The sequence below is a fragment of the Mirounga angustirostris genome, unplaced genomic scaffold, assembly GCF_029215605.1.
Source record: "Mirounga angustirostris isolate CCGP_5_RB_7025 unplaced genomic scaffold, mMirAng1.0.hap1 SCAF_2, whole genome shotgun sequence".
NCBI classification, from domain to species: Eukaryota; Metazoa; Chordata; class Mammalia; order Carnivora; family Phocidae; genus Mirounga; species Mirounga angustirostris.
Window position 1 is genome coordinate 148,917,977 of NW_026991710.1, and position 21,248 is coordinate 148,939,224.

At 36.6% G+C, this 21,248-nt stretch overlaps 1 protein-coding gene across 2 annotated transcripts in view; it reads right to left on the reverse strand.

Annotated features, from left to right (window-relative positions):
• Positions 1-316: 316 nt before the first annotated feature.
• GLRA3 (glycine receptor alpha 3) overlaps positions 317-21,248 on the reverse strand; it is a 196,076-nt gene continuing 175,144 nt past the window's right edge. The window contains exons 8-10 of one of the 2 annotated variants that reach the window (XM_045880116.1): positions 17,308-17,451; positions 15,011-15,055; positions 317-595 (exon numbers count right to left, since the gene is read on the reverse strand). In XM_045880116.1, the coding sequence (XP_045736072.1) occupies positions 317-595; positions 15,011-15,055; positions 17,308-17,451 (468 nt within the window). The remainder of the gene's footprint in view (positions 596-15,010; positions 15,056-17,307; positions 17,452-21,248) is intronic. The other variant, XM_045880117.1, reaches the window with a different exon arrangement.

Genomic DNA, 21,248 nt, shown 5'->3' on the forward strand with positions numbered 1-21,248 from the left:
CATGTACTATTATGTGATTTCATATAACAATACAAACACATTGGCAATAATAGTTCCACTTACATGATATACTGTGAAAGGACAGAAAATCTTAAATTAATATGAAATAGAATCCTTACAATATATATTTTTGTATCCATTAAAAGACCCTTAATCTGCCTTGTGACTTTGCATAGCATATCATAACAATACCTTCCCATATGTCATTTTAATATGATGGTCATCATTTGTACATCACACCCACATATATACACACACCTATGGCAAAGAAACTTTCTTTTGAATTGATCATTTGCACTTGCATGCCCCCAGAGGCTTAATCTTGTTGCTGATGAATATCCTCATGCCTAAGAATTTTATAGATAACCCAGTAGAAAATATTAAAAATCAAAAAGGCTAATGGGAAACAGGCTCGAGAGATGGTGTCAATCTTCTTGGCTCTGTCGATAAAAACCTTCCTCATTTCATCAGGACTTTTCAGCATTACCTGGGCAGGATGGTTTGGGCCCTTTGGGGTCACACCATCTTTTGCTTGCAGACATGGTCCCATTCCATAGGCTGTGAAGCTGAATCGACTTTCCCTTACCTCATCATCCTGTCATAAGAAAAACATGAGAAAACACTTTAGTCATGGAATAGAGCATGTATTTCAGAATCATAACTAAAACTTTATCATGAATAAATGTTACCATTATTGTAATGGAAAGATAACTGAAGTATATAAAGATTGAGTTGCTTTTTTTCCCATTCAAGTTTTATTGATTTATCCTGCTGCATCATATAAATGTGTCCATTAAGAAATATGAAACTCTCAATGTGTTTTATTGGGACAACTACACATTCTGATATTGTCTACGTATTGTTAGAATATCTAAATAAATTGAGCAAGAAAAAGAACCTATTGGGATATTATGTGTTATATATTCATATACTAGGTTTTACATTATGTGTTTAAATGGATAAATATACGATGTCAAAGGGGGATATATCAAGATCATTGACTGGATTTTTTCTTTTTCATAGAGGCAAACTTTAATGTTTATTTCCTATGATTTTTTACATTACTTCACTGGAAAATACAGTACAGCTCAAGAACACTGCTTGGTTTTTGTTATCCTCCCTTAATGTCACTTCTCCGCTTTATGCTAACCCATTTGGAAGACTATAAGATAGTCACATGTTCTAATTTATATGCAATTACTTTTCAGGTACATTGACTGAGTTGAAATTATGAATGAAATTTGGCAGAAGTTTATTTCATGTTAAGGAAAATTGTTTAACTCACTATGTTCCGAAACCTATTATTTAACTTATGTTACTTTTCTCTTGAATGTTGCAATTAAAGAATTAAAGAATTCTCCATACACATATATACATACATGAAAAGAAAACCAAAATTTAAAAGAAAAATGAAATATGATAAATGAAATGTGCTTGTGATAGGAAAATATGGTATTTAGGAGTTTATAATGAAATTCATTAATGAGTAATTTAATTAAATGCACTTATTTAGAATGTAACAACAGATGATTGCCAATTAATTAGTTTTTTTGCTACTAAAACTGAAAGTTTAAAAGATGACATTTTATAAAGTTGCTACAGCTCTCCCTTTATGAAAGTAATTTTTAATAGTAATATAGGAGACAAAAAGTAATTGGCTCAAACTCTTAAAAAATTATTTTGAGTCTGTGAAAGTAGAGGCTCAATGAACAGTATATTACAAAATATGAAAGTGAAAAATTGAAGTTAAAATGGATTCTAAACATGAGAAGATGACCATAGTTTATGTAATAATGTATAAAATAGTTTTTTGGGAATTATGGAGTAAGGCAATTTCACATGACAAAAACAAATAATTATTGGAAAATACTTAACCTTAGGATGTATGAGCAATTCAATTTTGAGGAAACCAGTCTGAAATAAAAGCTAATGATCCTAATTACACATAACTACTGTTGTAATCTTATAAAAATTGGAAATTGATTTTTCACTACTCTTTAATAAGGATATTCATTTATACTGGCAATTTTTTTAACTTCCATGGAAATTTTAAAGCTAAATTATTGTTTGCCTTGAATTTTCTATGTCTTGGAAAAAAGTGGATATACAAGAAATTAAACCGTTTGTATGTAAGTGCTAAAGTAACACCCTTATAGTTTAGGAAATCATGCTGGTGTTCGCATTCCAGAAAAAAGATATAGTTTGTTTGGATAATTTGTCTAATTTTGAGTGCAAGTCAGCTGAGTGCTGAAGTATAAAACAGCCTTTTAACCTATATTGACCCATGTGTCGAAAAAAAAATCCATCTCAAAATAGGACAAAAAGTAATTTCTCAATGAACATTTATGATGAGGGGTTGACATATTAGTTGAACCATTAAGAGATAAATTACAGGGCGCCTGGGTGGCTCAGTTGGTTAAGCGACTGCCTTCGGCTCAGGTCATGATCCTGGAGTCCCTGGATCGAGTCCCACATCCGGCTCCCTGCTCAGCGGGGGGTCTGCTTCTCCCTCTGGCCCTCCTCCCTCTGACCCTCCTCCCTCTCATGCTCTCTGTCTCTCATTCTCTCTGTCTCAAATAAATAAATAAAATCTTAAAAAAAAAGAGATAAATTACAAAAATACTAGAATTTTAGGATTTAGCTACTGTGTTTTGTAAAGTAGGATTCACTTACTTTTGTCCCCCCCGCCCCCACACCGGTTTTACTAAAGCAACTGACCTATGTACACTGTATAAGGTGTACAGATGATAGTTTGATTTACATATATGGTGAAATGATTATCCCAACAGGTTTAGTTAATACCCATCATCTCCTATAGATAACAATAAAAGGAAAAGGAAAAAATCTCTTCTTGTGATGAGAACTCTTAGGACCTACTCCCTTAACAACTTTTCTGTAGATCATGTAGCAGCATTAGTTCTGGTGGTCACATTGTATGTATGTTACGGTCCTAGTACTTAATTTATCTATTTTTTTTAAAGATTTTATTTATTTGCCAGAGAGAGAGTGAAGGAGAGTACAAGCAGGGGGAATGGCAGGCAGAGGGAGAAGCAGGCTCCTTGCTTAGAGCCCGATGTGGGACTCGATCCCAGGACCCCAGGATCATGACCTGAGCCGAAGGCAGACGCTTAACTGACTGAGCCACCCAGGCGCCCCTTAATTTATCTTTTAACTGGAAGTTTGTATCTCTAACCTTCTACCCCCACTGACTACCTTTCTAACCATCTATTCTGAAGAACTTATTATTTTGAAACCTTAAAGATGCCCAGTTGCTCATCTCAAAAAATCTCTTTAAGATTTAAGATATTCAGTGATCAGCGACATTATTTTCAACTGTATCTTTCCACATAAGTGCAAGTAGAGGGTTAACATCAGGCCTGGGCTGAGGAATGACTGCTGATTCTTTCCACAGCATTTCCTTGAAAACAATAGAGTTAAACTAAGTGGGGAATGTGGAGTTGGCTACATTTACTGCACAGGGGTTGCTGTGTGGGGCCTACGTGACCAGAATGTATACAGGCTTGGTAAGAAATCAAGGCTGTGGCTTCTCTGTGTCGATGAACTATAATATAGGCCTTGACGTTTGTCCGAGGCAGTGCCTCTCCATGGCCTCTTGATGAGAACAAAAACAGCTGTTCTCTCAAGCAACTCCCTGCCTCCCGATAAGATGAAGATGCTGCGTCTGATGGGTTGGCTGCCTCGCATGCTCCCGTAGGACTGAGTAAACTTTATAATAGGTTATAAAGCCTGTTGTGTCCGGAGGGTTTCATTGGCAATCTTCGCCTCAAATTTCAGGGGTGGTGACGGAAGTTGACCGGGCTTTCAGATCGTTTCAGGCTCAGTATGGCCCAGAGTTCTAGGAGGGAGTTTGGTGAGAATGTGATCCTGATCCACCCTGGGGTTGAGGTTGCCCAAGCTCTGCAGAAAATAACCGGGGTAACTCTTGCTATCAGGATGTGACTGACAAAGAATTCTCCCTTGTTGAATTGGCAGATGGGTGATTAATGAAATAAAACTGAAGGAGACCAGGGTGAAGGAACTGAGGGGAAAGTGGCTCAAAATACAAGGAATTTTTTCTCTCCTATTTCACTGATTATCTATGAAACTGAAACCACTTGGCAGAGAGAGAAATTAGAGTAAGTAGAGCAAGCAGCTTCATGGCCTTGGCTCAAGATGAACATGAAAGTCCACTTGGGACTTGGAAGGACTCTGCATTTAATCCTGATGGTACTTCTTGGCAACCCCAGGCAAGCAACACAGGAAACTCATGAGTATCCTGTAGGCCTGTCCAATAGAAATCTAATGCAAGCCACAGATGAAAACCATGTGTATAATTTTCAATTTAAATTTTACATTAGCTACATTTTAACAAGTTAAAAGAAAGAGGTGAAATTAATTTTAGTATTATATTTTCCTTAACTTAGTATGTCCTAAATGTGATTTAAACATTTCCTCAAGTAAAAATTGAGGAGATAGCTTACATTCTTTGTTTCCTACTAAGCCCTTGAAATCAGAGTATATTTGTAATGTACCTCAGATCAGACTCTACATGTCCAGTGCTCCATAGCCATTTGTGGCTTATAGCTACCGTTTTGGAAAAAGCAATTCTAACATAACATCCTCTTCACTGTGAAGTACCAGCCACTATCTGGGGAATCAGTGTTTCTAGGATCTTTAGGTTAATTGCCACAGGAATGAAAAAAAAACATGAAAAGCAATGTTGACTGTGAATGCTAACTTCTAGCTTGTTGCACTTACTGGCAGGCATGGAATCAGTGACCCTTTCGGGGAAAGCCTGGGGTGGTATGAGGCTGTGCTGAGAACCAGCTCCCTAGTTCTCTCACTGCTGTGAAATTGGACAGTGCTTTGAAAGAAGTAGCCAACCTGTGCTGGCCATACAATGAATAAAAATAAGCCTAGCCAAACCACGTTCTCTGATCTCAACTCTGGTAGACACTGATTAGGGGAGTCCCCCAGGCATGGGTTTCCCATGTGGCTCTCCTTTTGGAAAGGCAGGAGGGTATGTATGAGTCATGGGGATGCTTGCTTTTATAGCTGCCATGCTGGGTTTCACTGATGGGACAAACTATCTGGGCTATTCAGAAGAAAGAGCATGGCCAGAGGTAAATCCATTAGGTGACCTCTAAGACATGGAATGAAAATTGAGAGGAGTCCTATGACAGATTTCCTGGCACATTCTTGCCAGCTGGGAGGAAGGAAATCCGTTGCAGTTCCGGCAGCTGCTTCCCTGAAGGAGCCCTGTTAAATCTGCTGCTTTCGTCTCAGAAGTTAAATCAATGATGCCGATGGGGGGTGGAAACAAAAAGCACTGATAGAAGTTGCTGAGGTTACTCCATCCATTAAGGCTGTTGAAATAAAGACCGGCTTTGAAGGCCAGGCTCTCCTTGCCCAGTGCTGTGTGGGCTCTCCAGTGGGTGCTATCACCTTGGGTTAAATGTATAACTGGAAAGGATGGGACACGTGAATGAAGGACCTTGCCATTTCTGGCTTGAACTTAATCTTGGGCTTTCCATTTGGAATTGGTTGGATGTCCTAACACAGGAAGCCCTAAGAACCACCTCAACCTTCCGCTGTGGGAACTATTAAGCAGCACAAGATTCCAGGGAGGTAAATGAAACTCTTAGTTCTGATTAAGGAAATAGTGGAAGCAGGGATGCTAGTCCTTCCTTAGTTTTCTCTAGAATAGCTTTATCTGGCTTATGATAAAGCCAAATGGGGCCTGCAGTCTGACTGCTGACCACCTGGGGTCACTAAAGAAGTCGCCCAACAGCCTCTACCATGATAAATGGGAAAAACAGAAGCGTTTCAGGACAAAGGAGGCTGGTATGCCTTTTTTTTTTTTTTTTTCAGATTTTTATTTGTAAGTAATCTCTACACCCAACGTGGGGCTCAAACTTACAACCCAGCAATGAAGAGTTGCCTGCTCCGCCGACCGAGCCAGCCAGGCGCCCCAAGGCTGGTATGCTTTGACAGACTTGAACACGGCTTTCTTTTTAAGGCCGATGTAAAGGAAAAAGTCTGACACTGTGTGTCTTCCTGTGGGGTAGACCCAATTAAGGAAACCTGAATTCTACAGCATATGATCACCATGTCACTGTCAAAAGGAAGTTGGTTAATGATAAATGGTAGTTTCCCTTTCTGAGGAGAAAGTCAAGGGAGGGTTTGAGAATTAGTGACTAGGGAAAGAAGACTGACTAATTCAGCTGAAATTCAGGGCCTCGCCCCCTCGGTCCAGTTTCTGGAAATAATCTGGGTAAACCATTAGACACAATTTATAAACAATAAAGGACAAACTGTTATCTCTTCTGCATCCCCCCATGAGAAAACCAGCTCTAGCACTTTTTGAAATTTGGCAGATGTATTCTGATTTCTGTGGCCCTCTTGTATAAAGTGACTAGAAGACAGACTGAATTGGAAAGGGGAAGAGGGGCGAACAGGGAGGTGGGTCTGAGGCAGGCAATAGCCCAAGTAACCTCTCTGAGGCCTTACCATTCATCCCCTCTAGGGGTATCTGCTACTAACACACATGTTGACTGGCATTTCCGGAAAAGGCTCAAAGGTGGTGCCCTAAGATGGCTGTTAGAATTCTAGACTGGAAAACTCTCCATGCTGTGAGTAGGTTTAATCTATTTGAATGACAACTACTGGCATTCTCTTGTGCTCAGGTAGAAACAGTCCCCAAACTGAAGGAAACTGAAAGGCACCAGCCTATATTTAGATTTAAAATGTCAGCAAGGTATTTCAATCTAAGTGACTTATTAAAATGAAAATGATATTATTGAGGAACAAGCTAAGGGGAATTACTCAGGCAAAGTAAATCATATCCATGAAAAGGTGGCCTACTGGACAATGGCCCAGAGATGGAATCTCCAGTTGAGCTACATGGAGTAAGTGATATGAACCTCATGATTCTCTTCCCACTGAGACAAAACAGGTCACCTGGTTCACTGATGGAAACTTTTATGTAGAAGGTCAGGACTCAAACCATACCTGCAGTCTAATAAAAAAAAAAAAAAGTGTAGTTGAAGAAAGCAAGGTAAGTCTACAAAATGGGCTGACTTGAGACCCAGTATGGGTGGCAGTATCAGAAGAACTGGTTCTTGCTCTCAGAGTCATATCTGGATATTCAGAGACTCCTGGCCCTAGCCAGTGGCCCTATGGTCAGGCAAATGGGCCGGGTTAAGTGGACAATTAAGAACATCCCAGGGTGGTTGATGAAATTCCTTATACAGATTCTAGGGTAGAATTAAATTAGGTCAAGTAGTCCCTGCCTAGTTGCTGGCTCAGAAGGGGACTAGAATGCCAAAGCAGATGTCTTGGACAGGCCATGGATGTGGCCACAGTGGTGTGCAGGCCACGCAGCTATGGACAAAACCGTGACGCATTCCTCTGTTGTCCAATAGAGCCACTGATGTAGTGAGAGCTTGACCTGAATATTAATGAAAGAAAATATTGCCTGAAAATTGCCTTTGAGCTAAATCTCCTGAGTGTAAGTGCTAACACGTAGCTGGCAGATGGAATACTAAGGTCTTTGATTATGGCTCCTGGGGGATTCAGTGGATTTTGGCAGAAATAGACAGTGAGTCCATCTTGGGCTTTGTTTATACTGTTAATAAGCCACAGCTGAAAATACTATTAATGGCTTGGAACAAAGTGTTTTTATATCAATCTGGGCTCCTGGAACAGATCTCATTGGACAAAGGAATACATTTAAACATGACCAGTGTATAAAATGGTCCATGAGAACAACATAACAAAGGCATTTAAATAGAAGTTGGAACGAGCAATTAAAACACTTACTACTAAAGACAGGGTGACAAGGACGTAAGAGCTGGCTAGTTCACTAGATGAGTGTGTAGATGCTGTGGGTATGAGTGATAGTAACGAGGAATGCCTTTAATAAGTTTCTAGTGTCTGGTGGTGGAAGTGTGAGGAGTCGGGAGCAATGCTGGGACACAATTCTGTCCTTCCCACCTGACAGGTACTTCTTTTGTGTTATAATGGTTCTGATGTAATATATGAGATATATATTATATACTGATATAATGGTTCTGAGTCCATGATTGCATTTTCTAGCTAAAGGGATTATTGCTACGTATGATACTATATCTATTTCTCTAAACTAGGAAGACATTCATACTTTCTGTGGGTGAGGGGACAAGACATCTTGTGCACTGGAATCTCGTGAAGCCTCCCAATTAGAGGAAGATGCTTTCTTTGCTGTTTCTCCTGCCTTTTGTCCTTCTGTACAGTTAAGTAAATGACATATGAGATTAAAGCTTATTTCTGTCTCATAAGCATGATTGCTTCCTCAAACCTGTAATCAGGGCTATGGTGCAGTAATGAACAAAGCTACTTGACATTTGGATGTTGGTTTTAATAGAAAAATGACACACTGGAACAATTTAAACTTAATCGTCTTTATGTAAAGATGGTACCTCATAAAATTTGGCAACAACTTGTAAGATTACCATCATTCTATGTGCATGCAATAATGACAGTCTAGGGGAAGGCAATGTTTCTCATACAAGTCCAACACCTATCTTGGGAGGGCTTGCTGAGATCCAGTTTTCTGAATGGGCAATTGTGGAGGTTGGAACTCATTAGCCTTTAGGTTGTCCCAGTAATCTGCATTTCCACCAAGCTCTCTAGATGATCGGAATGCACAGTCAAGTTGTGGAAACAAGCGTTTCCAAGAGGCAAGATGTATCTATCCTAGTAGGCTTGAATTTTTAGTGAGGTAACTAACACTCTTTGGATTCCTCTAATACTCTAATTTACATGTTAAGTGGCAGTTTATGAAAACATACTCTGGGATGACTTTTGTGTTAGTATTTAACTGTATTTTACTATTTAATAATTTCTGCTTTTAAGTAAGGCTGTTTCTAGGTAGGGCTATACATAAGGCAATCTATAGGATCTGTATCTTTATCCATTTTAAGTCTACAGGGCCTAAGGATATCCTGGGCAATAGGTTTCGGATAATTATGTGTTACTGTGTGATTTAGTGCATTATTGTTTTCAAAAGCATCTGGAAGATGATTTCACTAACATATCATATTTCTGATTAATTGTGGAGTTGGAAAAATAGAAACTTTTAATTTCAGTAAAAACATTTCCCTCGTGAAAATGTCTTGTTCAAATACTTATTCCCTGGTAATGGCAATAACACCAAGATGTTGAGGAGAATTTAGGTTCTAAAAACATGAAAATAGCTTGGGTATTTGCAATTATAAAACATATGTGCTAGGGGAAGTAATTTTCAATTATTTCCTATGTCACAAAAACACTGGATGGTCCAAATTTAAAATCTGACTCAAGATTGACATTCAAAATGCAAATGTATAATTAAGCATTCATCATCTGTTGCCCGGAGTCTGGATTGTCTTCATTATTTAACTCTCAGATTCTTGGTTTCTTATCCCAGGGAAAGATTATAGCACTATCTAGCAGGTTTTTTTTTAGGGTGAGGGAAAGAATATAAAACACTTGATAAAGTACTCAAATTACTGTTATTGTATTTTTTAATATTTTGTTTGTTATAATTGTGTTATTATGGAAATTGCATAATACACAACCTGAAAGGAAAATACTAATAACAACTTGAATCATTGTCCTGTTAGGTATTTTAAATATCAAACTAGCAACAAAGCACTATAGAAAATAGGCCAGCCCCAATGCTTACTCTGCAGATGGCCTTGCACTTGCGTACTGTTGCACTAAAAATTAACCAAGGGCCTAAAACTGAAGCTGCTGCCATAGCCTTCACTGTCATATTGTTAATAATAAATGGGTTTTGCTATCTGGCTGCTAGGATTCTTTGCAAATCTAGCTTCTGCAATCAAGGAGTCATTAGTGTTTTGAACATGTTCTCTGAAACAGCACAAGTATTTTGGGTGTGCCCATAAGATAAGGCACGTGGAGACATCTCACTTCTTCAGAAACAGGATCTCAGCTCTGTTGGGCCTGATTGGAATCTGGCCCAACAGTCCAGGAGGCCGGAGAATGAGGGAGAGAGCAGGGACCCTTGGACTGCAAAAAAGTCATGTGATTTTGTTGTTGTTGTTGTGTTGTTAAATGACTGGCCTGTAGCAGTTTTTTTTTTTTTTTTCAAAGGCTGCACTTAAAATAATAATTTTAAGCATGGATGAAACATTTCAATAGTTCACTATTAGTATTAGATTACTATATTAGAAGGCGCATCAAACTATTTTATGACCCAAAGTAATTTCTTTGTTTTGTAAAACTCAGTCACAAAATCACCCTGTGTTTATGTATGTTTAGTTGTGCACTGATATTCTTTATTCTAATTAGTACTCAAATATTTCTTGGGGATAATTCGGTTTTCTACAGTCATCTTCAGCTTCAGGTTCTAAGAGACTGAAGGCCAAGCAAGCAAAGGGTTTAGACAAACATATAAAACTTTTGCCTCTGATGCTATGTGTTGGCCAGTAATTAATATTCATAAAATTAAGCACTTTCCAACTCAAAATATAGGCAATAATAAAGATTAAATAGAATGAACTAAAAATGAGCAAAAGAACACGGCTGATTAAAAAGGTAAAATTGAAGAAATGGCTTAATTTATTCACAAGTAAAACCTCCTAATATGCTTTAAGCAGGTTAGAAGGGTAGGCAATGAAAAATGTAAAAACCCATTTAGTTAGTATATAATTCTTTCTGTAAGGAGGACCTGTTTTCACTGAGTTTGAAAGTGAGAAAAATGTTTCAGTAATTAAGCATCAATACCACATTGTGAAACATTCTATATGCTTTTTCATTTTATTAGAGAACTAGGCCAAAGGCTGACTCACACTAATGTGCATATTATAACTAGAAATATTAAAAATAGAAATCCAAGGGTAGACTTAGTCATTCAGTTGAATTGCTTCATCTCCATCACAAAAAATATATATATTAACCTACATGTGAGATAAGAATTAATTTCCTATCCTCTTCTTATTCCTCAAAAATGACCAAAAAAAAAAAAAAAATCTTATTTTTGGGTGTGGAAATGGTGAAGACATGAAGCTTACTAGTGAGTGGTAATAAAACATGGAGCCTCTAAGATGGCATGAGTGATGATTTATTGTGTGAACTGCTGTGAGATACAACAGCATTAAATACATTATTTTCATCCTAATGTTTCTCTCCTGGTAGGTGCCTTTGGGTGTTCTATATACACTCAAGATGTTTAGTAGTTATGCCAGAGGTCTTTCTGTTAAAATAATTTTCTGTAACTTCTAATTGCCAAATAGGAAAGTGACAAAGGAAGGAAAAGTGAATTGCTATTAATTTCCACTTACATGACTTCAAAGTGTGTGGATTTTGAAAAAAAAAAATTACTAATAAACATAGCAGTGGCTTATTTTTGTCAGGAAAATAGCCATCACTTAGAGAAAATTCTGAGGTAAGATGAAATATGTGAATAAATTAAAAATTCTTTTTCAAAATAAATGCCAGCTTAAAATAAAATACTCAGTTTAATACATCTGTATACATTTCTATATTATTTTGAAATTTGAAAAGCTTAAAAGAATACAATTATGGATGTGGTTAAAGATACTTTATAGTTGCAGGTCAATTGTCAATATAAAATTCTTTGAAATCTAGTTCCCGGATGCCTGGGTGGCTCAGTTGGTTAAGCGACTGCCTTCGGCTCAGGTCATGATCCTGGAGTCCCGCATCAGGCTCCCTGCTCCGCGGGGAGTCTGCTTCTCCCTCTGGCCCTCCCCCTCTCATGCTCTCTGTCTCTCATTCTCTCTCTCACAAATAAATAAAATCTAGTTCCCAGGAGAATTTTGCATTTATTCTTGATGACACGTGAATTAGTTATGAATTAGCCAAGTTTATGTTTGGCGTATTGAATTTAGATTCGGAAATGGTTTGGAAATTATTAAATGGTAAAAAGTAAGCTTGAAAAGATGACTACTTAAAATAAAATAACATAAAAATGGAATACATACATTTTAGGAGATTGATGAGAAATCAATAAAATAATTTTTTAAATACCCATATATCTATTCCTAGCACAATATGTTAGATTCATTCAGTGCCAACTCAGAATTATGGAGTGACATAAAATAATACATTAAAAATAGACAACATGTGTAAAAAGCACTATATACATTTTAGTTAACTTTGAGATGTAATTCACTATAATGCATGTGAAATTAGATTAAGTAGAGATTGTATTAGTTTGTTGAATACTATTTTCCTAAACTGATATTTCAGAGGGGATGTAGCTCTATGAATTAGCTGTGTTTAACAAAAACTCTGAATATTTGTTTGCAGGAAATCATTAAATTCTTACAATTTTTGTTTTACTTGAGAGGATGAAATTTCAAACCCCTATATATCAGAGTCACTCATATATAATTTAGTTTGAAATTAATTGAAAGTACTTTTCCCAGAAATGTAGGAAATCTGTAAGAAGTGTTTTCCTACTGAAAGAATATCTTATACGCCAGAATATAGCATAAACTGAGCTAGAATGGAAACTTTATTAAATAATTTAATATATATGGGTGCCACATTGCCTTCAACTGTCTGTGGAGCCTCCTCCCTTCAAAATAGTATACATATATATTTGTATATATAGACTACAGAGCTGAAAAACTGTAGAGGGCAGAAAAAAACAATCATTTGTTATTCTTAGAAGTTACCTTGAGTTATTTTTAAAGTAAGACAGCATGTAAACACGTAAGTCAATAAAAAGACAAGTTTTGTACAGATAGTCAAGATGCAGTCAATGATAATCTTAAAAAGATAACCATCGTGCCTCGCAGGATCTAAACTTGGCCGTTGTTTCTCAAATCTAGGACTAATGGTCCATCTTTATTTCATCTGAGTGTGTAAATAATAATGACTATACAATAACAAGCAGGTAGATAGAGGCGCTAGAATACGTGTGAATGTTTTCTCTTCGCAAACCATTGCGTCATTACACCGTGATGCGGAAGAAGCTACGTGAAATGCAACCCCGTATCAGCCATTTCTCTCAACAAATAACATATTCAGAAACATTTTGGCACGTCTTTATAACCCCGCAGGACTAAAGTAATGATACCACACGTGGGAAGTGCAACTTCTGACCAAAATACTTCCATATCATGCATACACCCAAACATATACAGCAGTGGGGATAAGCATCTATGACATGGTGCGGTGGGTAATCAGCACACAGCAGGCTATGACAGTGTGGGGTGGGGAAATTTGGATACAAGAGCAAACTTGTATTCTTTCACATTAGACCAAAGGTTCACCCGCTTGTACCTTAATAGAGAAAAGGTCAGATATAAGAGATTCCATATAATTCTAAGCCAATACTGAACCAAGTTAAAACTTTCCTAGGAATAATGTAAGGTTCCCTGTTGTAACAAACTTTTTATACTGAGGCTATTTTATTTACTTTACCTATTCTGCCAACTTAGAGTGCTTGGAAAAACTATGTAAACCCGTACTCATGAAGATAAAGGGCTTTGGGCCAACATTTAGACTCAGTTAGATTATGTTGATTTAAAGATTTAGATTGCTCAGACTGTTTATAAGCAAAATACATATATTTTTTTTTTAAAAATGATGAATTCAGTCAGCCCAGAGGGTTGTTAGGTTGAGAAAAATAGTTTTCAAAAAGGCAAAATGATCAACCCCAAATTTGCATAATGATTGGAATATTACAAAATAAATGGAATGCATAAATTTCTAATGAATGTATTTGCATTACCATATTGTTTCTTCTTAAAAAGTAAGTATTGATTGATTGTTGCTGAGGTAAACCTAAGTTTTCATCAGACTTCTTTGTGCATTGTTTTGTAAGGCAATACTTCAATATATTTTTTTTATACTAAAGCTCCTATAGGCATTAACTACTTAGTTACTAGAAATTTAAATATATTCTCTCCCAAAGTGGCTATTTGTGTTATGCAAATACAAAGCAATTAAATTTTTTTTTAATTTACAGTTAAGATAATTAAGTAAAAGTAATTGGATCAAGTGATTTTTTTCCTCCAGGGATGAAAAAATAAAGAAGTGGCTAGCTATGTTGGGAACAAATATGCAATTTTAGAAGAAAAATTAGTTGAATGATTACATATTATAAGAAAACTTAGTAAGGGCTTTAAAATAATACTGGCTCTAGATACCTGCTATGAAATTGAGAATCCTTCAATTAGATAAATGTAACATGTTTCTGGTCTGTTTATCTAAGGTTATTATCTATTCTTAATGAAGATGTGCAGCAGAATCATCTGAGGAGGTATTTTTAAATGCCCTTTATTCCAGAAATTTAGTTTAAAAGACTGGACTGTTTATGATTTCCCAGCCCCAATTCTTGGCTTGAGTATGTTTAAACGCAATCATTGAATGCTAATATTATGGTGGCCAAGTCCGACGACTAATACGCTCTAGTATAGACTACCTTGTGATCTCTTTTTAATTGAACATTTCAAAGGACGCTGCTATCAAAAACCGAAATTGTTCATTTATTATAAAGAATCTCAACTTCTCTTCACATTAAGGGATTCTAAAAATACATAGGTTGGACAAAGTATTTTTTTTTTGCCTTATTTTTAGGTCTCTATTTTCTGACAAGAAAGGCTGCATTTAGAACTTCTTTGTACAAATAATTTTTCTATTAATTTTTGGAACTAATTTTGTCAAAACAAATGACTGTTTCTTTCATGGAGACTATTATAAGATTATATGCGTTATTTTTGTTTATATATATTTAAAGATCATTTTGACCAATCAAATAACTCAGCTGATTAGATAAAGGATAATATTTAAGTATCTTTTTACTGAGTGAGGGAAGACAAACGGAGTTTGAAAAAGAGAATATCCTTAGCTGAAGGGGGATGGTCATTGTTTGGCTTTAAATATGCAAGGGGCTGTGTTTCCCCACCAAACACTGCCTGGGTGCAGAATATGCTCTCTGCTTTTTTCACTGATGACCACATTCCTCTACTTAGAGTTAAGAAAGTGAATTTACCGTGTCTGAGAAACGGTAAAACTTCTCCAATGCAAAAGCTTCTGTCTGTGGGAAGGTAAGGTGGACCAAGAGGGATTGAGAAACCAGAGAATCAAGTCATATATGAGTAAATATAATTGCACAATTGGTTTTAATTGCATATATCATTTTCACATACATATGTATCAATTAATCGATTTTCACATATGCAAGGTATCCAACCCCCAAAGGATGAAATGAACTAAGAACAAAGCAAAACAAAAACCCTATATTTTCCTGCACTAAATCTCAATTATAATATTTGCTGCTTGAATATTTCAACTAGTCATTAGAAAATAATAAGATATTACTCTTTTTGCATTTCTATATTTCCCTAGAGAGCCACTCACTAGAAAAATTAATCTTGTCATTTTTCTGTGAGCTAAAGAATAATGGGCTTCATTATATATCCTGATATTCTTACCGGTAGTGAAACTCAAAAGCTGCTTTGGTAGGATAATTTTTTTTTAAAGGAGAACCAAAATTGAGCATCTACACTTACAGTCTATTATGTTACCCATTGGACACTGTGTCTGTTGTTGGATGTGTGGTGGGTGTGGAAAGTGAGCTCTCTACCCCCATTTGGACATCACATACCTAATACTTCCCGGCACCTGGTCGATACATTCTAAATTGTATAGGGAGGAGGAGAAAGGTAGAGAAATGGAAAATAAAAGTGAAAAAGCAAACCAAAATGAGAAGGGGAAATAAGTATTACTTTACTTCGGATTAATGACATTAGAAGAAGTTGTCTTTATCAGTCATTTAAGGGAAAGGAAAACAGGAGCTTTACCCTAGTGATATAGAATTTTTTGTCCTGCGATAATGTTTCAGCCAGTGCCAAGTGTCATGAAAAGAAAGAGGAGCAGGTAGACAGTAGGGAGGGAGAAAAAAGGGGAATAAAGAGCGAGAAAAAGAAGGAGAAAAGTATAAGGAAACCAGTAGATGGGGCTGTGGGGGGGGAGAAAGAGATAGAGAAAAATAAATTTCCCTATTAAAATGTTTCAATATACAAATGATGTGCCTTTATTTTCATAACAATTTGATCAAATAAAAGCTCAGGCACTGTTTTTGTCCCATGTATTACTCAGAGTATCACAGTCCTCGATGTTCCTTCCATGCTACTGTGAATTGGGTATTTATTATGATTTGGGGGAGTTAATTAGACATGACTGAATTCATTATTACTTTAGAATATGTTTAATGCTCAGTACTGAGAGATCATGGGCTTAGGGCTTTAAACAATTTTATGAATATGTAAATTGCAGCGAATAATTCAGAAACTACAAGGAAGCCTCAAAAAAAAAATTTAAATCCTTTCAAAATCCTTAAAAATGCATCCTATATGAACCAGACTATTATTTCTAAGATTTGAGTATGTTTTGACTTAAGTATTCCAATACACCAGATTCTGGCCACAATTTCTCCTGTTACATAATTTGACATTTCTCTATTGCGTATGAGTCCATTTGCTTTTAAATGTCAGTTGGCACATTCACATTAAGAGAAGTAAACTGATAGATACGCTTGTCAATAGAAACTCTCCCTTCCAGAAGAGGAAAGGGGGTTGATCGAGCTTATGTGCATATAAAGACAACATTACAAGTCTTAATAGAGGGGAACAACTCCATTCTGTGCATCCAAATTCAATTATGAGATTACTTCTACAACTTCCTGTGGTCTCCTAATGATGTTCTCAATACAATTTCTTCTGGATTTCATTTAACAGTTAACAGCAAGGCAACAGTAACACATTCTTGTGTTTCCCATAGAGATTCAGAATAAATATCTTAAAAACAGGAAAGTATGCATGAGCAAGAGACCACATAGTTCTACATGAACATCATAGCATTAACAAATAGGTAATATTTTATGGAAACAATGAAAGGAATTACTTTGATAAAAGGAACAACTTTAATAGCTATATCCAATGACGTGTTAAGTAAGACCATCAGGAACACTCTCACGTTGCAAGTAAGAAATGATATATTTTGTTAATTGAAGCAAAAAATGGTGTTGTTCCAGGAAGTACATTAGAAAGAGATTGATAAAGCTCTCATGTCGATAGATACGCTATATAAAGTAGAACTGGATGTCACCATTTCATCCCTGAAGCTATTTTTGACAATTTCAGTTTCGATTGGACAAAACCAAAGGAATAGTTGTATCCTTTGGTTCTCAGACTCCACTTCCTCTCTGCACCACTCTATTACATATAACAAATTTACTTTCCAGTGACAATTGGTATCCTGCCGAACCCGATGCATTTAATCGCCTACCTTATTCTTTCTCTTTCGTCGAAATCTCAGAAGTTCTTTGTGCTGTCTTGATACAAAATTTACAGCTGCATATTCCAGAAGTGCTGAAAACACAAAAAGGAGGCATACTGCCATCCAAATGTCAATAGCTTTGACATAAGAAACCTAGCAAAGAGAGAAAGAGTGAGCAAATTGAGTTATATTGTTGTGTCCATCAAGAACAAAACCAAATGTCTGATGCTAAGTTGTACCATTTATATCAGCTGGAAAAAGAAAGCAACAAGACCAAGACTTTTTTTAACTTAATAAACATTTTTTTATTTTTTAATAATTAATTTTTGCAAGTTTGTGTATCAGTCACACATTACAACCTGTGTATGTTTTGTTAAAAATTGTTGTCCAATGAAACACAAGACCAAACACATGATGAAGAAAAAATAAGTTAAGTGTAATTTTACCTTCAGTGTAGTATAGGATAATGCTCAAAAAAGTATGAAGTAACATTGAAATATAGATAATGCCACTTACCTTTTAGTTCCATATTTGCTTCACTAAATGTTTTTATTTTGAAATAATTTTTACATTAACAAACATGTTGCAAGAACAGTAAAAAAAATAAAAAAATAAAAAACAAATAAAAAACAAACCAACCCCCCCACCAAGTTCCCCAGTTGTTAACATTTGACCAAATGTTATATTTGTCTCTATCTCTATCATTTATGTTTTCCCCTTGAACTATTTGAGTATAATTTGCAGACATGATGGCCTGTTACCCTGAAATACTTATGTGGATTTTCTAAAAGAAAATGACAATCTCCTCCTACATAACTCTAGTACGACCACTAAAATCAGATTGACGTTAATAAAATACTACCATCTAATCCTAAAAGCTCATTCTCATTTCAGCAACTGTCCCAACGATGGCCTTTTTAGCAGAAAAACAGTTTTCGAACCAGTTCCAGGATTTAATCTAGAACTGTGTGTTGCATTTTGGCATCATATCTCTTTAGTCTTCAGTGTGGAATATTTTGGTCAGTTTTTTCTCGCCTTCTGTGACCTTGATATTTTTGATGAGTGTAGACCAAATATTTTCTGAGTGTCTCCCACTTTTGGTTTATCTGATGTTTCCTCATTTTAAACTCAGATTATGGGATTTTGATAGGAACAGCGATGCCCCGTTCTTCACAGTGTACCATACCAGAAGGCACTGAACGTTGATCAGTTGGTTAAGGTGTTGTCTACCAGGTTTCTCTACTATAAAGATATAAATTTCCCTTGTGTGGAGATATTTGAAACTACATAGTATCTTCTTACTCTTTAAACTTTCATCCCTTAGACACTGATGACTTTTGTCTGCATCAATTATTACAATTATGATTTCCAAATGTGGGTTTTCTAATTCCATCTACATGTATTAGTTAGCATTCTACAGTAAGGAAAGTTTCTGTCTCCCACATTCATTTATAATAATAATGATTTTGTTTAATGGGTTATAATGCATTAACATCACTATTTTGATGCTCACACTAACTATACAAACTGGGTCAGGCCCTAGAAGTTAGGCCATGCATCCTTTTGTCAAGTCTCCCTCATGATTTGGGGGCTTTCTTACTTTCTGGCACGAGGCATTGCCGACTCATCTATAATTTCCTATTCCAGTCCTTGATTAAGGCCTTCCTTCCTTCCTTCCTTCTTTCCTTTCTTCCTTTCTCTCTCTTTTTCTCTCTCTCTTTCTTTCTTTCTTTCTTTCTTTCTCCTTTCCCCTAGAGTCATTTCTTTAGTGAGGAACGGCTTTTAGAAACCGAGGATCTAGGCACTGGGTGTGCTCATTGTTTCCTGGGTATCACTATTTCTAGGCCCTCTTAGCAGACAGAGTTAGGAATTGTATACATACATACACACAAGCATCCATAACTAATATATATATTTTTATATATATATCACTGATATATATAATATGTCATATATATCTGCATATATACAATATATTATAATATATATAACATATCTGTTTATCATCTATCTGTGCATCTTTTTTTTTTCTTTTAGAGAGAGAAAAAGAGAGCAAGAGTGGTGGGGTAGGAGGGGCAGAGGGAGAGAGAGAGAAAGCATTTTAAGCAGGATCCATGCCCAGCACAGAGTGCAATGTGGGCTCGGTATCAGACCATGAGATCATGGCCTGAGCCAAAATCAAGAGTCAGAAGCTTAACCAACTGCGCCACCCAGGTGCCCCTCTTTGTGTATCATTTATCTATCTGTATTTAAAACATGAATTCCCACTGGCATCTATAATTCCAATTCACTACCACAGGGTTCACTCTAGCTTTCACCTTTTTGATCGATGTAACACTTTCTCAGACAGCGACAATCTTGCCTCTCATTATCTTTAACATATATTTAAAGAGTCTCCCTGTATGTAACTAATATCTTAATTCTGCTGGTCACCTCCAGCCTGAGCCCCATTAACCCCAGATGCCTTACTGGCTCTGGCTTCACGCAGGAAGACCCCACTGGCCGCCTTGGTCTTGACCTCCTCCTTGACCCATGGACCCAGGTCCTGCCAACCCCAGCCAGCCTCCTTCACCCTCACTACCTCGTTAGCATGAGGTCTTGCTGTTTTCTGCCTCGTCAAGGGTAAGGAAGAGAAGATAAAGAGAAGAAAAAACAAAGAACAGAGAATTATTTTTCTTACTATTTTTAAGAGAAAAAAACCCACAAAGAAGTGAAACAAAGAGAAGCATAAAAGGAAGAAATATGTCCCTGTTTCTTAGAAACAGATTCATACAGACTGAAGACCTTTGGAGGAACAATTCAGTAAACTTTAAGAAACTGTTTTAATTTTTCTCTCAGCTTAACAGGGCAGTGATTTGAGGATGTAATTGGACAAATGTTGCTGTATATGTCAATTGCTTAAGGATGAAAATTTTCTGTAAGTTTTAGTATCCCTTCTTATTGTATATGTGTCTGTATTACACACAGTGTTATATCATGATAGCCATGCTGGTAAAATCATAACATTTTGTGCTATGAGCAAGAGCCGTTCATTTTGTTGGGTACCTTAGACACATCAGTTAGATGTGGGGGAAAAAATTCTCTCATTTGCCAGGAATGAGATTAAGAATGAAAGATATTGGGCGCCTGGGTGGCTCAGTTGGTTAAGCGACTGCCTTTGGCTCAGGTCATGATCCTGGAGTCCTGGGATCGAGTCCCGCATCGGGCTCCCTGCTCGGCAGGGAGTCTGCTTCTCCCTCTGACCCTCCCCCCTCTCATGTGCTCTCTCTCATTCTCGCTCTCAAATAAATAAATAAAATCTTAAAAAAAAAAGAATGAAAGATATTTATGTGAAATAATTTTTTTTTTAATTTTTCCTGGGAAATGGACAATTACCTAAAACTTTGCTTCCCCACTGATAGAAACAAATGTCCCTTCCCAAGAAGTCAAGGAGAGCAGAACTCGAGGCTAGATGTAAGCAAAGATGTACTAACTACTTCTTTGGACTCAATGTATCGTTATCTTAAGGATCAAAACCTTACACTTTGGAAATTTGACTGTTTCTGTGCTGTTTGTATATTCTGTATTTTTTTTTCCTCTCTATTCATTCTTAATATCTAGTGGTGTTTTTGTCAATATCAACCTGTGGAAATCTTGATCAAATTTAGGCTGTGGTTTAAAAGGGGAAAAGTGGCTTACTCTTCAGGGGAAATCTATGTTGGGGAGAGCAATAAATAAAGTAAGGACAAACCTCTCTCCCCCTTCTCATTTGGCCTTTTTGGTCTCAGGCTCGACTTTGCCCAAGTCTGGTTCAGAATCCCACGGCACTTGCGGGCTTACCTGAAGACAGTACCTTGCAAATGCTCATGCTTGTTCTTTTTCTGTTTAGACTGTGAACTCTTTGAGGGCAGATGTCATCTCTGAGTTGTTCACCACCACAATACTGTTTGGCATGTGTGTACATATTTGCT